The sequence below is a fragment of the Lepidochelys olivacea genome, assembly GCF_965140295.1.
Source record: "Lepidochelys olivacea isolate rLepOli2 genome assembly, chromosome: 2".
Classification (NCBI taxonomy): Eukaryota; Metazoa; Chordata; order Testudines; family Cheloniidae; genus Lepidochelys; species Lepidochelys olivacea.
Window position 1 is genome coordinate 115,406,342 of NC_140412.1, and position 20,304 is coordinate 115,426,645.

The 20,304-nt window shown below is 44.5% G+C and overlaps 1 protein-coding gene across 5 annotated transcripts in view; it reads left to right on the top strand.

The window, feature by feature from the left end:
• Positions 1–20,304, top strand: part of MAK (male germ cell associated kinase) — a 56,990-nt gene that overhangs the window by 18,730 nt on the left and 17,956 nt on the right. For all 5 annotated transcript variants that reach the window (XM_084620071.1, XM_084620072.1, XM_084620070.1 and 2 more), the window contains 3 exons: positions 1,498–1,818; positions 4,013–4,203; positions 6,050–6,180. In XM_084620071.1, coding sequence (XP_084476197.1) covers positions 1,498–1,818; positions 4,013–4,203; positions 6,050–6,180 — 643 coding nt within the window. The remainder of the gene's footprint in view (positions 1–1,497; positions 1,819–4,012; positions 4,204–6,049; positions 6,181–20,304) is intronic.

The window sequence follows — 20,304 nt, forward strand, 5'->3', positions numbered from 1 at the left end:
GACAAGCTTAAAAAAGTTAAATGTGCACACACAAAATTAAGAAGCCAATGAAACCATTCCAAAGCCACACAATCTGAAAAGAAAAAGCCGCTCCTACTCTTTCAGTGGCTCACTTCAAAACCCACTTTTGCTGAGAAAAACCTGGTTAAAACTTAAATGCTGCCTTTGAAGAGGAGTTGGTTAAAATTAATCCTGCTCTTAGGAACTGCAACTGGGAGGTGTGATTGCTAGCATGGTAGATGGACTTGTGCTAAAAATAGCAGTGTGGATATTGCAGCAGGGGTGGCAGCTTGAGCTAGACACCCAAGTCCAAGCCTGCCTGACCATCTGGGGCTAAGCTTAGGCAGTTAGCCTGAGCCATCGCCCATGCCAGTGTTAACATTGCTATTTTTAGCATGCACAGATCTGTCTTCCAGTGCTGGAAATCACACCTCCCAGTGGCAGTGTAGACCATCCCTAAGGCTCGGACAATGACAAGTGCTGGAGCATAGCTCCCTCCTAGATTTCAGGTGTCAAAACAATGCTTTGGGCTGCTCTGGAAAACTACACCTTTGGACCATATGGTATTGCTGTGCTGTGTACCCAGCAGAGGACATGAGGATGCTAAGGAAAAAAGCAGAATGAACAACCAAGGTCAAGAAAATAGGTGCTGCCATTTACAGATGAACATCATGAGAATGCCATCTCTGGATGTAGGCCACAGTAAGCTATATAAAACAAAGCAAGCAAGCTGGCGATGTGAACATACATAGAGTGAACTGAAAATGCAGGATAAACTTTGCTCATTAGAGCATACCAATTAAAGAATGAACACACACACACGTGTGTGTGTGTGTGTGTATGTATGTATGTGTGTGTATATATATATATATGTCAAAATAACAGCCATGATGCATATGTGTAAGACACTTACATGAGGCTGTTCCCATATACAGCAATAGATGTAGCCTATCTAACCTAAGTCAGAGGAGAACTTAATTCAGAAATATCCCCCTTGGGGATATTCCTGATTAATGCTGGTAACCTAGGAAACTATGTGAACTGAACATTGCAATAGAGAATCCACATGTGTGCTGGGCTGGAAAGATGGCTCTTAAGGGATGTAGGACATTCCTTCTAAGTTATCTGTAAGCTATCTATCCGTCCATTCATCTTTTTTAGGTATTTCTAGGCTGCTTGTTCGCATAATTTACAAGCACCAGATTCTTATCACATTCTCCTCAAAAACACACCCTGCAATATCTGCCAGTCATATTTTTCAATGCCACCCTGATACCCCCCCACAGTCTTATTTTACCCCTTCCTCGCCACAGAATCAAATATCAAGTGTACACCATTCCATGTGCTTCACTTACACATGTGAGTTCATTTGCATCCATCTTGAACCTCCACTGTGGAATTTGTTAACAAGCTTGAGACCTGCTTACATCTCTGGTGAAGAAGTTATTGCATTTTAATTATAGAAGTGTATTAAATATGTTTTATATTCTTCTTCAGGCTTTGAAATACCCTTATTTTCAAGTTGGCCAAGTTTTAGGACCTCCTCCACAATATTTGGAACAGAAACCTGTTCAGCCAACAGAGCCAAAGCCAAATCTACCCAAAATAGAACTTGTATCAAAACTAGAATCTGTATCGAAGCCAGAATCTCAGTCTTCACCTGATGCACTTGACGAGACTCAGCCACAACTTCCGTCAAAGATTAACCACCAACCTCTCCAGCAAATCCAGCTGCCACAGAATACAACTAACCAACAACTACTCCAACAGCAGCAGCCGCAACCACTTCTTCCAGCAATCCATAAAAACTCATCACCAGTAAGTTATCAGTAAAAGTTAAGAGCATATATATGAAATAATTTGTCCTTGTTAGCTGTGGTACAGTCACTGGATACCCCCCCTTTTTTTCTAAGGGGGGTCCCATTTTCCATTAAATACTGTCACAGTTCAGGGCAACTGAGCCTGTATTTTCCCTCCGTGGTCCATCCTGGGCCCCCAAGTTTAGGGTCCCAGCTCCCCAGCTGTTGCCTTTCTTGGTGGAGACACGCGCCCCTCTCCCTTCTGACCAGGGTATGTTCAGACTGCACAGTTTCCTTCCTTCAGCACAGATAGGTTGCTCAAGTACACATGCTTGCTTTCTCTTTAGAGACGGTTAACTGGTGTAATTGCTACAGGTATGTAACCGTGCAGCACTTCCTATGCAAGCCTGCTTTATTAAGGTAAAAAGCATTACAGAGAAAATATATTAAAAACAATAAAAGAATCTACACACATGCTAATGAGCTACCAGAATTCATTCTAACTCTAACATGGGCTCTGGCAGGAACAGCCCTTCAAAGGGGTTCCTGTGTGGTCACAAGTTCATTCCAGCCTCTACATAGAACAAGCACCCCACCTTATGAGACCTCCGTAGGATCAGTTCTTCTAACCCTACCCTAAGGATTGGGGAATTCCATGGACCAGGCATCTTGTCCATTTGCTGGATCCGAAAGACCATGAACCAGTTTAAAAGCAGACGGTTTATCCAAAACCCCTTTCTTTGTCTGTTTGATCCCTGGAGAATCCAATTTGAACTTGTATTTGCATATCTCTCTATGAGGTAGCTTCAAAGGGTTGATGAGGGAGGAAGTATATCAGCACCTCCCCCCCCTCCCTTCCTTTAGTAGAGAAGGTACATACAACGTGATAACACATTAACAACTGCATTTTTAATGGTGTACCCCAAAGGTGTTATCCCTAATTCAATAATGTTTAATTAATTCAATCTTAATTCCATATGGTTTGTTCAGGATATTACAGGATGTTGTCCATCTGTCACAAGAACATCTAAAAGTGGTTTACCAAGGATTAATAAATGATTAATTGATGTTTTAATAATGGTTAGTTGTTACACTGTCCAGAAGGTAATAGGTTATATATAATGATGACTTATAAGAATATCAGTAGAAGGAATTATAGATGGATGTAACTACAGTTTCTGTAACACTACTCATGTGTGTAACATGATTATCTAGTAATTATTCCTTTTATAAACTATTTATAAAAATACCATTAATATGAAGCATTACCAAAAAAGTTTAAATAACCACTTGGAAAGGGTTAGTGCTCTTCCTGCTTGAAGCAGGAGTTGGACTAGATTATTTAAGAGCACTCTTCCAGTGCTATTATATGTGACATTACTTCTCCATCTGCGGTCTGCCGGCATAATTCTGCTCTGTAATGAGTACCAGCAAAATCCATCAAACTCATGTCTTCCAAACTGTAAATTAGGTCTTGAAATCTTTGTTTTATTTCTAAACACTTTTTAATTCTTTACAGTTCAAGCCAAAGCTGGAGTTTGAGCAAAAAAACTGTTCTCAAGAATATTAAGAAATATCTTACGGAATTAAAAAGATATCTAGTATTTTTTATTTCCTTTTATGATATTCACTGACCTCTAATATGAGAAGTATTTATAAATAGTGGGTTTCCAGAATCATGCCAATGCCCATCAGCTCAACTGCAGATGAATGAAGGAGAGGATGTCTTTAAAACCTGGTTGGGACTTCACAGGAGACCGTATGGCAGAGGGTGCCCGGGAGAGGGCTGGCTGGCCTGGCTCTGCTTCCTCCTGGGCAGGACAATCTACTTTTAGGGTTGTGCCAACTGGCTTTCATTACTCCACCCCCTATTCCTGACAGACTTTCAGCTCCCAGGTTCTTTCTGCAGGCTTGAGCCAGTGGAACCAAAGAAGTGAATTAGGCCCAGCAAATTAGTACTAGTGTATAGTCCCTAAACTGACTGCTTCAGGTAGATTTTGACAACTAGGGCCTGACCCTGCATTGTGTCACACTCAGAATTCCTACTGATACTAATATCTGTTCAGACATTCAGAACCTCTGCAAGATTAGGCCCTGAATTCCATGAGGAGAAAGAAAATTTCTCCAAGCACTTCAGTGCATTCCGGCAGGCAATGAACTAGATGTAAAATATAAGAATAGAGAATATTGAAACTTTTTTCTATTGAAAACAGAAGCAAGCAACCATAGGCCCTCAAAATGGTGCAGTTGGCCTTAAAAATTGCAGGAGAAGATGGGGTCAGACTCTGTTAAAGACTATGGACAGCTGGGATGACTTGGAGGACACAGAATTTGGAATTTCATATTCCAAGAAGCCCAGCATTTCACAGTTAAAGGAAAAGAAAACAAAAGAGTTTCTGTTTAGGTAAGTCCACAATTACATAAGGCACATAAGACACTTGATTTTTATTGTGTTTATTGTGTTTTAGTTTACCTTCAATTGGTTTTTAGAGTGAGTTTTCATGTATTGCAAGGTTTATTTTTATGCTTGACTAAAATCTAGATACATTAAACTAACTTTATTTTCTTTATCCACTAAGTTAGAGACAAAGTCTGCCACTCTTACTCATGTTCAGTAGTAACTCACTCTTAAAGTAGCCTGTAAAAGGGTGGGCTACCCATCTGCACCCTCTTGGCCATGTCTAGCCCTGCAGGTATGCCTCACCATACTTGAGGCTGACTAGCTATTAACAAAAAGAAAAGGAGTACTTGTGGCACCTTAGAGACTAACAAGTTTATTTGAGCATAAGCTTTTGTGAGCTACAGCTCACTTCATATCTCATGAAAGCTCATGCTCAAATAAATTTGTTAGTCTCTAAGGTGCCACAAGTCCTCCTTTTCTTTTTGCGGATACAGGCTAACACGGCTGCTATTCTGAAACCTAGCTATTAACAAGTGTACTTTGATGGAGGCAATGAGAAACCAAACAGCCTAATTCACATAAGTAAGCCACCCTGTAATGAAGCCCCATAAAGAGAGCACTTAGATTCATAGATATTAAGGTCAGAAGGGACCATTATGATCATCTAGTCTGACCTCCTGCACAATGCAGGCCACAGAATCTCACCCACCCACTCCTGCAATAAACCTCTCACCTATGTCTGAGCTATTGAAGTCCTCAAATCATGGTTTAAAGACTTCAAGGTAGATAGATGCTTTTATACAGTCTCTAGTGGTGGTTTCTAAGACCTGGTTTCCACAGTTTTTGTACCAGTTTATTTTGGTTGGAGGTGCAATTACACTAGTCAGTTTTCAGGAGCAATCTATACTAATCTGAGGCTTTACACTGGTACAACTGAGTCAGACGAGGGGTTGTACCAGTGTAACTATTTCAGGATAAAAATCACACCCCTAACCTAAGTAGTTTTCACACAAAAACTGTGCAGAGGCCACCCCAAAAGTTACAACGGATTGTCTAACACGTTTACACTGCATGTCAGTCAGTCCTTCGCAGCTGTTATCCTTCATGAGGGGTAAAAATGGAAGGTCACAAGGCTAGTTGCTTTTGCATGTTATGCATCATATGTTCAGCTCTGGTTTTCCCTCCCTTGCTGCAGAGATTGCTAGGATCCATGGGATGGGGAAGCCATGGTTCTTGGGCAACAGTTTAAAGATTTTGGTCTCAGGTCTTCGTTATTGCCCAATGTCATTATTTCATGTTCTCTGTTGAGGTGGAATGTGGCATATGATATTGCGTGGGGAGAGGTTTTTTTCAATTATTCTTTCACCTAGCGCTGCATTTTTATTTTTATTTTTTTCATTATCAGGACGATTATGTTCCTTTGCTCTTGTGTGTTATCACACAAAAAAAAATCACATACACAAACACTGCAAATATACTCCTGTTCAATCTATTTTACACCAGCTGATAAATGTTTACTTGTTGTAAACTTATTTTGTGATTAGGAACTGATTTGTGTATCTCAGTTGCCAGTCAGAGATAAACTTTAAGCATTCGGTAGTCACTAGGCATTGGTGCTCTTAGAATAGATCTGGACACACTTTTTTTGCATACAGCCTGAGTTTACTCCCATTGAAGTAAATACAAATTTTCCATTAACTTCACTAGAAATAAAATCAGGACCACAATCATTATTTGGAAAAGATTTGTGGAGTTTGGATGAGAGCACTGTACTTATCAGGCTAGAGTAAATGTCTGTAATTCTGAGTCTAGAGCTATCAGTTAAATTACTAGACATCTTGATTTTCAGCATGTCCGAACCAAAGGCCTTGGGCTGTGTCCAATCAGGAGGGGAAAGCAAAGCTGTGATGCGAAATGACTCTGGAATATCAAATACATCAGCAAAACAATACTACCTGAGACAGTCAAGATATCTTCCTGGTAAGGGGAAATCTTTGTCACAGAGAACACAAGTTTTGAAGTGACTATCTGTGATACCTTTTATTTTTGTTCTTTTGATTTGATAATTTCGCCTTTCATTGAGTAGTTTAAATTTTCAGACTTTTGGCTAAATACTATTCCAGTTCTTCGGGGATACAGGCCCCTCAAACACAGCATAGTTGGCATGAGAAGACCAGGCTGGATAGAGAAGGTCTCAGCACCACTTGCATACTGTGGCAGTTCACTCCACAGGTCCATTTAGCGGTAATGTCCAAACCTGCTGACCCTATCAGTAATGGATACTTTTTGTCCATTGCTAAGAGAGGATCATCAGCTAACAACCAGTACAGTTCCTGATATCCAGAACTATAACCCAGTTGACCAATATCAAGGATTTGAGGAGTCAGGGCACTGCCAGAGTTGCCCCAGCACAACCGTGTCAGTGACCTCCCCTAATAATGGCTTCTTAAAGAACTACTGTTATCCTCAAAAACAACAAGGAGTCCTATGGCACCTTAAAGACTAACAGATTTATTTGAGCATAAGCTTTCATGGGTAAAAACCTCACTTCTTCAGATGCATGGAGTGAAAGTTACAGATGCACACATAAATATACTGACACATGAAGAGAAGTGGAGAACCCGTGTTGACAGGGCCAACTCAATCAGGGTGGCTTTAGTCCACTCCCAACAATAGATGAGGAGGTGTCAATTCCAGGAGAGGCAAAGCTGCTTCTATAATGAACCAGCCACTCCCAGTCCCTATTCAAGCCCAAATTAATGGTGTTAAATTTGCAAATGAATTTTAGTTCTGCTGTTTCTCTTTGAAGTCTGTTTCTGAAGTTTTTTTGTTCAAGTATAGCTACTTTCAAATCTGTTATAGAATGTCCAGGAAGACTGGAGTGTTGTCCCACTGGCTTTTGTGTGTTACCATTCCTGATGTCAGATTTATGTCCATTTATTCTTTTACGTAGGGACTGTCCGGTTTGGCCAGTGTACATGGTGGAGGGGCATTGCTGGCACATGATGGCATATATAACATTAGTAGACATGCAGGTGAATGAGCCTCTGATGGTGTGGCTGGTTGGGTCTTCTGATGGTGTCACTAGAGTAGATATGGGGACAGAATAGGCAACAAGATTTGCTACAGGGATTGGTTCCTGGGTTAGTGTTTCTGTGGTGTGGTGTGTAGTTGCTGGTGAGTTTTTGCTTCAGGTTGGGGGGCTGTCTGTAAGCGAGGACTGGCCTGTCTCCCAAGGTCTGTGAGAGTGAGGGATCATTTTCCAGGATAGGCTGTAGATCGTTGATAATGTACTGGAGAGGTTTTAGCTGGGGGGCTGTACATGATGGCCAGTGGTGTTCTGTTGTTTTCCTTATGGGGCCTGTCCATAGTAGGTGATTTCTGGGTACCCATCTCGCGCTGTCAATCCGTTTCCTCACTTCCCCAGGTGGGTATTGTAGTTTTAAGAATGCTTGATAAAGATCTTGTAGGTGTTTGTCTCTGTCTGAGGGGTTGGAGCAAATGCAGTTGTATCTTAGGGTTTGGCTGCAGACAATGGATCATGTGATGTGTCCTGGATGGAAGCTGGAGGCATGTAGGTAAGTATAGTGGTCAGTAGGTTTCCGGTATAGGGTGGTGTTTATGTGACCATCGCTTATTTTCAGTGTAGTGTGCAGGAAGTGGATCTCTTGTGTGGACTGGTCCAGGCTGAGGTTGATGGTGGGGTGGAAATCGTTGAAATCCAGGTGGAATTCTTCAAGGGCCTCCTTCCTGTGGGTCCATATGATGAAGGTGTCATCAATGTAGTGCAAGTAGAGGAGAGCCACTAAGGGACGAGAGCTGAGGAAGCGTTGCTCTAAGTCAGCCATAAAGATGTTGGCATACTGTGGGGCCATGCGGGTATCCATAGCAGTGCCACTGACTTGAAGGTATAAGTTGTCCCCAAATCTGAAATGGTTGTGGGTGAGGACAAAGTCACAAAGTTCAGCCACCAGGTTTGCCGTGACATTATCGGGGATACTGTTCCTGACAGCTTGTAGTCCATCTTTGTGTGGAATGTTGGTGTAGAGGGCTTCTACATCCATAGTGGCCAGGATGGATGGAAGTTTCCTCAGGAAGTCAGTGGTGTCTTGAAGATAGCTAGGAGTGCTGGTAGAGTAGGGCTTGAAGAGGGAGTCTGCATAGCCAGACAATCCTGCTGACAGGGTGCCAATGCCTGAGATGATGGGGCATCCAGGATTTCCAGGTTTATGGATCTTGGGCAGCAGACAGAATACCCCTGGTCAGGGTTCTAGGGGTGTGTCTGTGCAGATTTGTTCGCTTTTTCAGGGAGTTTCTTGAGCAGATGGTGTAGTTTCTTTTGGTACTCCTCAGTGGGGTCAGAGGATAGTGGCCTGTAGAATGTGGTGTTGGAGAGTTGCCTGGCAGCCTCCTGTTCATAATCTAACCTGTTCATTATGACTACAGCACCTCCTTTGTCAGCCCCTTTGGTTATAATGTCAGAGTTGTTTCTGAGGCTGTGGATGGCATTGCGTTCTGTACAGCTGAGGTTATGGGGCAAGTGATGCTGTTTGTTCACAATTTCAGCCCGTGTACGTCGGCGGAAGCACTCTGTGTAGAAGTCCAGTCTGTCATTTTGACCATCAGGAGGAGTCCACGCAGAATTCTTCTTCTTGTAATGTTGGTAGGAAGGTTCCTGTGGGCCAGTGCACTGTTCAGTGTGTTGAAAATATTACTTAATCTGGAGATAATGAAAGTAGGCTTCCAGATTACCGCAGAACTGTATCATGTTTGTGGGGGTGGTGGGGCAGAAAGAGAGTCCCCAAGATAGGACAGACTCTTCCACCGGGCTGTGTGTGGTTGGCTAGATTAACAATATTGTTAGGTGAGTTGAGGGTACCACTGTTGTAGCCCCCTGTATCATGTAGGAGTTTAGATAGTTTACTGTCCTTTTTCCTCTGTAGAGACGTGAAGTGTGTGTTGTAAGTGGCTTGTCTCGTTTTTGTAAAGTCCAGCCACGTGGAATTTTGTGTGGAAGGTTGGTTTTGTATGAGAGTCTCCAGTTTTGAGAGCTCATTCTTGATCTTCTCCTGTCTGCTGTACAGGATGCTGATCAGGTGGTTCCTCAGTTTCTTTGAGAGTGTGTGGCACAATCTCTCACCATAGTCAGTGTAGTGTGTTGATTGCAATGGATTTTTTACCTTCAGTGCATTTGGTATGATGTCCATCTGTTTGCACTTGGAGAGGAAGATGATGTCTGTCTGTATCTGTGTGAGTTTTTTGTTGAGGTTGATGGATTTCCACTCCATACGGCTAAATTTAGTGCCTTGCATGGTGTCAGGTATCAGGGGGTAGCCGTGTGCTGTTATCCTGTTCATCTATAGCAGAGGTGGGCAAACTATGGCCCGCGGGCCACATCCTGCCCAGCCCTTGAGCTCCTGGCCGGGGAGGCTAGCCCCCGGACCCTCCCCCGCAGCCATGCTGCCGCGCAGGTAGCATGGCTTGCTCTGTCCGGGCAGCAGGGCTGCAAGGTCCCGCTGCTCTGAGCGGCATGGTAAGGGGGTGGTGGCGGCACGCGCAGTGGCAGGGGGAGGTTGGGTAGGAGGTCCCAGGGGGCAGTCAGGGGACAGAGAGCAAGGGGCGGTTGGATGGGGCGGAGGTTGGGGGCGGTGGTCGGGATGGGGAAAGGGGGGGTTTTGTGGATAGGGGTTGGGGCAGACCAGGGAGCAGGGGAGGTTGGATAGGGAGTGGGGTCCTGGGGGGCCTGTCAGGAGGTGGGGGTGTGGATAGGGGTTGGGGGGACAGGGAGCGGGGGGGGTTGTATAGGTGTGGGAGACCCGGGGGGCCTGTCGAGGCGGGGATGTGGATAGAGGTCGGGGCAGTCAGGGAACAGGGAGCAGGGGAGGTTGGATGGGGGTGGGGTCCCGGGGGGGCAGTTAGGGGCGAGGGGTGCCGGGAGGAGGCAGGCAGGGGACAAGGGGGCGGGGGGTTGGATGGGTCAGAGGTTCTGAGAGGGGCAGTCAGGGGGCAGGAAGTGGGAGGGGGCAGATGGGGGCGGGGGCCAGGCTGTTTGGGGAGGCACAGCCTTCCCTACCCGGCCCTCCATACAGTTTCGCAACCCCAATGTGGCCCTTGGCCAAAAAGTTTGCCCACCCCTGATCTATAGGGAAAGGCTGACAATCTCAACTGATAATAGAGTCAGTCTACTATTGAAATGCTGAACTTTAGTTTCTCTAGGGTTGCCGGAGAGTGGCAGCTGCTGGCCGGACGCCCAGCTCGTAGTAATGGAGAAGTAAGGGTGGCAATACCATACCATGCCACCCTTACTTCTGCGCTGCTGCTTCTGGTGGTGCTGCCGCCTTCAGAGCTGTGCGACCAGCCAGCAGCCGCTGTTCTCTGCTCTGCCTTCAGAGCTGGGCAGCCAGAGTAAAAACTAAAGATCCTCTGTAAAAATGCAAATTCTGCATATTTCCTTGGCAAACAGATTTCTAGGATCTGTCCAATCAGTGGACGGTGCTAATCTGTCCAACTCTGAGGCTGTAGATTGAAGCCATCCCCCACCTTGACAATCTGAATGATTTTTGGTTTGTCTGAAATTCAAGCAGAGAAGATGACTCAATATTTGTCCCCTCAACACGCTTCTGTTTTCTTGGGAGTAGATAGGCAGCTCAATTGAAATCTGAGCAATTTTGTGTACAAAGTAATAGGAAAATTCTTTAATCAGCAGGAACAAGAATAGGAAGCTAAGAAAGGACGGGGAGGAGTTTACCTATAAGTAGTTGTCTCTGAAAGTATGCTGTAATAAGGTCTCTGGTGCCATACTACTCATCTCCACTCTACTATTACATTGTGTTACTTTCATTTCTAGATCAACTTGTGAGCTTGAAAAGGAACTTTTGGTTCTCCTTCAAGTGTCCCTTGCTCTGACCGGTTGAAATCTAGCTAGCAGTAGCTGTTGGGGCACTCATGTCCTCCCTCACCCCTCCCTCAGTGAACATCGAGCATTCCAGGGCAAGGGTAGAAAGGAGCGTGGTGCTCCAGCTGCCTCAGTTCCTTCAAAGCTGCAACTGGCTGAACGCTTTTTGTGTGGAGCTCTGGAGTCCTCCCAGATCTGTGATTAGTTAGCTAGTTTTAACTAGTTATATAGTTATAGTAATAGAGTAATACAGTTCCTTGCTTGGCATGGAACTGAAGAACAACTCCGGTTTCAAAAGATGTGTAACTTGTCTGGCATTGTTCTGACATTGGATATACACGTTAGATACCTGGTGTGTTCAATTTGCTGAATGTTCACAACAAGAGCAAAGAAAGACAGAATAGACTTCAAGTAATCCTTTTTAAAAGAAGCAGTGTTGGCAAAATCATTTGGAAATGGAACAGGGCCAGGAGCTAAGAAAGCCCACAGACTGGTAGTGGCACTGGACAAGTCTACTAGAAACTGAATGAGTCGTCTTCTTCTGTTGCTATTGCTAGGAGTCCCTGTGATAAAGATCAGAAAAGGAAATCCTCCTGAGGGTCTATGTCTAGAGCCAACACTTTACGTTTTGGTAGTGACTCAGCTGGTAGGGTAGGCATCATTTTCCAGTTCTTGGTGGTGTCCGTCTCTGTGAAAAAAGCCAATCTGCAGGAAAAAGACTCCTCTAAGCTAAGTATTTTTAAGGAGCCAGTGCTTTGACATATATCCGCATAGGAAGGTGTGGAGATGTTCCTCCTCAGATCCGGATGAGCTGTTTCTGAAAGTGAGACTTCAAGGAACCATCGAGACGAAGGAATGCTATGAAACTAGTGACTAGTAGCAGTGTGGTACTGCAGCAGTTAATAGTCAAGGCACAGATTCATAGATCCGATATGTCCCTAGTTCAGCCAGAGGTTGATTCAGTTTATAGTAATGGAAAAGGAAGGAGATGTACTGAAACAGTCCCAGATATGTGTTTTTTGGAAAAGAGAGGTCATGTAAAATAGTTTAGAATTTCTTCTCTACTGCCATCACTTAAAAAGCCTTCTGCTTCCCCAGAGAATTTTTCTCCAATGTCCCATATCCAACAAGTATAGTATTATCTTCAGTTCCTTCTGAACTGAGAATAACCTTGGATCAGAAGAAGAAAATATGAATTGTGAACCAGATCTGCAGAAGGAGTATTAGAGGGGGACACACAAAAAAGATGGGGCGTTGTTCTATTTTGGATTAAGAAAAATAAACAGTTTTTATTGTGGATTTCTGTGTATGATTAAGATCCATGTACAGCACCAATCCAGTTAAGTTTTACAATAGTTATTGTCGCTTAAGAAAACAGCTTTTTCACTATCTTCAGTAAAGGTTCATCTCTCAGCCATATCAGCACAACATGTACCTATGGAGAACAAATCAATATTTATTAATAATGTAGTTAAAAGGTTTTTAAGAGGCCTCAATAATTTATACCTTCCAATAAGACATCCTATGCCATCTTGGAATTTAAACATAGTGCTCTCACATTGATGAGACCTCCCCTTGAATCTTTGGCAAGCTGTAATTTATTTTATTTGTCTATTAAGACAGTGTTTTTTATAGTCATCGCCTATGCAAGACATATACATCAACTACGTGCATTAATGGCTGATCCATCATTCACTGTTTTTCATAAAGATGAAGTAGTGCTTTGTACACACCCTTGATTTTTACTAAAAGTGATCTCAGATTTCCATATAAACTAGTCTTCAGTTTTATCAGTTTCCTTTCCCAAACTCCAGTCTCACAATGGAGAGGTTAAATTACATACTCTGGATGTTAAAAGGGCTTTAGCCTGGTATTTAGACAGGACCAAACAATTTAGATTGTCCCTAAATTTGTTTATAAACTGAGGCCTGGTCTACAGTACAGTTGTTTTGGAATTAGCCGAGTTACTTCGAAATAAAACTGATTCTGTCCACACGACCAAACCAGTTTTTTCTATTTAAAGGGCTCTTTAATCTGATTTCTGTACTCCACCTCGGCAAGTGGAGTACCGCTAAACTTGAGATCACAGTTCCGGGTTACAGGTACTGTGGACACAATTTGACGTTATTGGCCTCTGGGAGCTTTCCCAGAATGCTCCCTTGTGACTGCTCTGGACAACACTCTCAATTCTGATGCACTAGCCAGGTAGGCAGTAAAAGCCCCGGGAACTTTTGAATTTCCTGTTGGGTCACCATCAGCACAGGTGACCATCAGCACAGTCCACCATCACAGGCGACTATGCAGAGTCCACCATCACAAGAGACCACACAGTCCCGGATTCACAGATGAGCTCCAGCATGGTCCGAACGGGAGGTACTGGATCTCATCGCATGCTGGGGAGACGAATCTGTTATGGTAGAACTACGTTCCAAAAAAAGAAATGCAAATACGTACGCTAAAGTCTTCAGGGCCACGACAGAAAGAGGCTACTCCAGGGACACAGAGCAGTGTCGTACAAAAATCAGGGAGCTCAGGCAAGTGTACCAAAAAGCCAGGGAGCGCGAACGGGCACTCTGGGTCACAGCCCCATACATGCCGCTTCTACCATGAGCTGCATGCAATTATGAGGGTTGACGCCACCACTACCCCGCCACTCTCTGTGGACACCTGCAAGAGGGGAGTAGCACGGAACGAGGAGGATGAGTTTTTGGAGGAGGAGGATAGTCCATAGGCGGCAAGTGGGAAATCCATTTTCCCCCCCTAGCCAGGAACTATTCTTAGCGCTGGAGCCAATAGCCTCGCCCTACTCCCAAGGCATGCTCCCGGACCATGGCCCTGGAGAAAGCACTTCTGGTGAGTGAGAGCTTGATCGGAGCCATGTAGTGGGGGGTGGGGGGAAACCCAGCCATGCTGGGCTGTTCGTGTTTAGTTTAAAGGGCTCATCCCTACTCAGAGCCTCATCGGAGCCATGCGGTGGGTATGTGTGTTGGGGGGGGAGGGGGGAGGGTATTGTGTGAAGCGATCATCCCAGAGAGCCCGCAGGCCCTCCTTTTATATGGCAAACCCACCAGGCATTTTGCTTGCTATGGGAAAGGGGGCCCAGCAGTTCGAAAGCATTGAAATGAATGCGGAAGTAGCAGAACCCAGCGTGTCCCTAGGGCTTACCATGGCTGCCTGCAAGCTGAATTCTGTTGCCCAGCCACATGTGATGGCTTACTCACACCAAAGTGGCAGGCACTTCAGTGTAAGAGGCAAAATGCGACCTCGTACAGAAAGAACATGTGCTGTGTACTATGAATTGCCTGTTTCACTGAGAAAGTGTGTCCCCTTTGTTCTCTAAAATGTATCTTTTAACATACTACCCTCCCTTTTTCTCCTCCCGCAGCTGGTGCAAATGTTTCAATGCAGCCCCTATCTACTCTGTCCCAGAGGCTGGTTCAGATTAGAAGGCCGAAAAAATTAATTCGGGACTACATGTTTGCCGAGCTCATGCAGTGCTCCCACACTGATAGGGCCCAGCTGAATGTGTGGAGGCAAACAAGTGCAGAGTCCCATAAAGCATTACACGAATATGAAGAGAGGAGGGACGTGAGCAATGAGAGCAGGCAGGATGCTATGGTCAAGCTCATGGGGGAGCAAACTGACATGCTCCACTGTATGGTGGATCTAATGCGGGAAAGGCAGTAAGACCACAGACTGCCGCTGCAGCCCTCCCTCCATCCCAAGTTCCATAGCCTCCTCACCCAGACGCCCAAGAACACAGAGGGGGAGGCTACAGGGACCCACACAGTCAACCCTAGAGGACTGCACAAGCAACAGAAAGCTGGCATATCCTAAATTTTAATTTGGTTTCTGGACTTGTCATTCCCTCCTCCTCCACCCCCCTAACCCAATCCCCCCCCTCCCCTCCGCCGTCTAGCTTCTGATTTCTCTCAATGTTTTGTGCAACAAATAATAAAGAACGGTTTTTAAACAATTGTGACTTTATTTCCTTTCATATATATATATATATATATATAGGGGGCGGGTAACTTTAAGAGAAACAAACACAACTGTCACACCATACTCTGGCTAGTCATGAAACTGGCTTTCAAAGCTTCTCTGATGTGCAGCATGCCCTGCTGCGCTCTTCTAATAGCCCTGTTGTCTGGCTGTGTGAAACTGGCTGCCAGGCGAGTTGCCTCAACCTCCCACCCCGCATACGAAATCGTGCACCGTCTGCTGAAAGCAGTATGGCGTCTGCACACCAAAAAGGTGCGAAATGATTGTCTGCCGTAGCTTTCATGAAGGGAGGCGCGACTGACGACACACACCCAGAAACACCCGCGAGAATGTTTTTGCCCCATCATGCACTGGGAGCTTAACCCAGAATTCCAGTGGGCGGCGGGAACTGTGGGATAGCTACCCACAGTGCACCGCTCCAACATTCGATGCTAGCCTCAGTACTGTGGACGCGCTCCGCCGAGTTCACGCATTTTAGTGGGGACACAGAAGACCGAATATATAAAATCGCTTCCGAAAATTTGAATAGAATAATTTTGAAATGATATCGTACTGTAGACATACCCTAAGAAAGAACAAGGGGAAAGCTATATCTGTACGAATGCTAGCGTTAGAGTATGTATTAATGAAGCTTATAAACTGATGGGGCTGCCCATTCCTCAGGGAATTAAAACATATTCTACTAGACAGAAGGCAGCCTCTGTGGGTTTTTCTAGGTATGTTCCTCTGAGAGATTTTTATGGCAGCAACATGGAGTTCTTTTTATACCTTCTCTAAATCTAAGGAATGATATTTAGATCTGATCAGGGCCGGCTCTATGATTTTTGCCGCCCCAAGCAGTGAAAAAGCTGCCGCCGCAGACGGCAAAAGGAAGAAGCTGCAGCCAAATTGCCGCGGCGATGGGCGAAACCAAGAAACTGCCGCCCCTTTCTAACTGCTGCCCCAAGCACCTGCTTGGAACACTGGTGCCTGGAGCCGGCCCTGGATCTGATGCAAGATTTGACAAGGCAATACTGCAGTCCTTATTCACTTAGCATTCTGTCATCCCACCCACCTGGGTCAGAGTACTGCTTAAGCTATGTCAGAAGTGGGAGTATGCAGAGGGCACTCGAAAGAAAAATGAAGGTATTTGCCTCTGAGCCTCTTTGAGGTGGACTCTGCATATTGACACTTCCTGTCTGCCTTTCCTCACTACCTTGGAGTCCTACTTACCAACGGGCTTGGAGTCATAGATAAAAGAACTGAACTGGCTGGAGCACCACGCCCCTTTATACCTTTGCCCTGGGACCCTGGATGCTCACTGATGGGAAGGATAAGGGAGGTGCGTGAGCACTGCAATGGCTACCGCTAGTTAGAGTGCTACCATTCGGCTCCATTAGTCAGAGCATTGCGTAAGTGTGAATATGTGTAGTGTTTAGATGTTGCTTGTAATTATTAGAATTGGGAGCACCGGCTGTTGGGAGTCTGAAAGGACAGGAAGGAAGGGGAAGGAGTTGAGAGGCTGGGAGAAAGCTACAGAGGGTGCAGCAGCAGCTTGGTAAAGAGGTTTCCACTTTGAAAATAAAGTCCTGTTGAAGCTTGTTAGTACCTTGCCTGGTTGATACAACGTTTTGGCAACAAGGATGGATCTTCTGCCTCTGAACCCACCTCCACCCTTTCTGCAAAGCCCATGTGAGCCTCCAATTGTTTTTACTACCTGGATCCATATGTTTGAGACTTACCTGCTTGCAATCAGTGCTACAGAGATTTCTGAAGTAAGAAAGCGTGCTCTGCTAATCCACTGCTGTATATTTTACACTTTTCCCCCTGCAGATGATAAATATGAGACTGCACTCACTGTATTAAAGAATTTTTTTTTTGTGCCAAAAGTGAATGTAGTAGCTAATCGCTACAGATTTCACCAGCATGAGCAGAAGCCAGAGGAAACTATTATGCAGTATATTGCTTCTCTGAGGAGTCTGATTGTAATTTGTGATTTTTGGGAATATGGCAGATGAGATGATTAGAGACCAGCTCATTGAGAAAACAACCATGCTTCATGTAAGAGAACGCTTGCTTCTAGAACCACAACTTACACTAGAAAAAGCAATAACCATTGCTACTCAGATTGAGTCAGCTACAGCTGAAGCCAAAATAATGAGCATGGATACAGGAGTCACAGTCCAGGCTATGACTCCTTTGCAGAAAAGTTCACTACCACTGCAGACACAATTGCAAGAGGAAAACTAATGAAAAACCACCGAATCAGCAAATTCAAAATACAGTAAAAGCATGTTTTCGTTGTGGATCCCCACAACACCTTGCAAGCTACACAGGGTGTCCGGCAAAAGTAGCTCAGTGCAATCATTACAAAAAGATTGGACATTTTGCTGAAGTATTTCGCAGTAGCCAGTTCAATCAACAGGTGCATGCAATTACAATACCAGATGTTACTGTGCTGAGTGTGGACAAAATCACTACTGCACATATTCCAGAACAGGTAAAGTGCACTGTAAATGTTTCCACCATACCCTCAGGCAAACGACACTTTATTCAGCTAATGTTGGATACTGGCTCATCAGTATCTATACTACCTAATTCCATCTGCATTACTTTAAAGATGTGCCTCTTACTGAACCCAAACTTCACTTGGTGTGCTATTTGAAAAACCATATTCCAGTACATGGCTGCCTGCCAGTAATAGTTACTTTTGGTGATTGCTGTGTAACTGCAGAGTTCTACATTGTCCACAAAAGCACTCCTATCCTTGGCAGAGATTTATTGGCTGCTTTAAATCTTAGGGTAGTTTAATGGACGAATTGATCTTCCTCAGCAAAGCACTCTTGCGGTATACACACCAGTTTCAGCTGGGACCCAACACCAAGTTGAGGAGAAACTCGGCTGTGCTTGTGGGTTTCTGCATGAAGTGGAAATGAGGAATAACGTGATGCCTGTACGACAGAAATTACAGCGCTTACCATTTTCAGACAGGGAAGCTGTTTCAGAGGAACTTAGAAAACTTGTTCAAACGGACATTATTGAAGAGATCGACTCCTCGGAATGGGTTTCACCTATAGTAGAGACGCAGAAGAAGGGTGGAGGCATTCGCCTTTGTGTGGACTTTAGGGAGCCAAATAAAGCTATTGTGATTGGCAGCGATCCTCTTCCTCACATAGAAGAAGTATTTGCAGAACTACGTGGAGCAAAGATGTTTTCTACTCTTGATTTGCAGAGCGCATACCATCAGGTTATGTTGCATGACGATAGCAGAGCCCTCACAGCATTTATTACACATGAGGGACTATTTCGTTTTAAACGGGGCACATGCGAGACCGTATGGAACACAAGTGCCTTTCAAAAATTATGTAATTGATTCTGAAGAATCAACATGGAGTTCAGTGCTATCTGAATGATATTATCGTGTTTGGAAATACTTCTGAGGAGCATGACAATAACCTGCAGTCTGCACTAAACTGCATCAGTACAGCAGGCCTCCAGCTCAATAGGTCCAAATGCAAATTTAGACAAACTGAACTTTCCTTTTTGGGGGATACAATTTCAGAGGCTGGACTAAAACCTGATCCAGATCATATCCTGGCAACTTCAAATGCTCCTCCTCCAACAGATTTGCAAACCTTACGTTCCTTTTTGGGTCTTACCTCCTGGTATGCAAAATTCATTCCCAATTATGCTTCTGTCATTGAACCATTATGAGAATTACTACAGAGAAGTTCAACATTAGTTTGGACAACGGATGCACAAGCTAGTTTCAAAATGGTGAAAGACTCAATTGTACATAGTCCAGTACTTGCACTATTCAGTCCTGCATTGCCCACAATTGTAACTACTGATGCTTCTGATTATGGACTTGGGGCTGTTCTCACACAACTGCATGAGGATAACACAGAGAGGACTGTTGCATTTGCTTCAAGGACACTAAGTAATGCTGAGAGAAAATATTCTACAGTTGAAAAAGAAGCACTTGCTTTTGTCTGGGCTACTGAAAAATGGAGAACTTACCTGAAGGGTCGCATGTTCAAGTTGTGCACAGACCGCAGCCTTTTGACGACGTTGCTCACCACGAAAGGACTGGGAAGAGCAGGATACCGTATTGCTCGATGGTCTGCAAGACTACTCGTTTTCAATTAGGAACTGGAATATAAGCCTGGAAACCAAAATGTGGACGCTGATTGCCTTTCTTGCCTGCCGTTGCCTTCACCAGATAGTCCACCGGAGGATGAGGATGTAGTGCTTACGCTTATTACAAGTGCTCTCACTGCAGTTACAAGAGAACAATTTCAAGCTGCTTGTTCAACAAAAACTATGGGAATATCTGACAAAGAGATGGCCCAGTCACCCTAAAAACCTTGACCCAGTTTTGCTGCCTTATTTTAGAGTTCGGGATGAACTTTCTTTGTTTGATGGCTGTGTGCTACGAGGTACACACCGGCTCCTTGTGCCAGATGAATTACAGTCAAAACTCATACACCTGGCACACAATACTCATCAAGGAATTGTCAGAACCAAACAACAACTATGGGATCTGTATTGGTGGCCAGGGATGGACTCTCAAACTGAACCACTCATAAAATCCTGTGTCGCTTGCCAAATGCATGATAAGACAGCAGTGACATGTACCCCTCCATTACAGCCTGTTTTTCTTCCTGAATCTGCATGGGGGAAAAAAGTGGCGATTGACATTGTAGGACCCTTTGATACTGCTCCAATTGACTGCCTTTATGCCATCATTTTAATAGACTATTTCAGTAAATGGCCTGAGGTAGCATTTACATTGCAAATCTCTTCTGCTACAGTAATTAAGTTCCTCTCTTCAGTTTTTAGCAGGGAAGGTAACCCCAGAGAACTGGGTTCAGATAATGGTAGTCAATTTACTTCCCTGGAGTTTGAAGCTTTTCTAGCACAGAGGAACATTTTACACAGAAGGTCATCCCAGTATTACCCTCAAGCCAATGGGGAAATCGAACGGTTTAACAGAAGTTTGAAAGAGAGTTTGCAAATGGCTAAACTGGAAGGGCGATTGTGGATACCCTTCAGTACTGATTTCTTGCAAGCATACCAGGCTACATGACATGCCACAATGCAAAGATCACCCGCAGAGTTACTGCATGGGAAACAGATGAATACTAAACTGAACATTGCTGGATTGTTAAAGGCATGACCTGATGCCCCAAACGAGGATGATGTGAGGAAAAACAGTTGAACAGAAC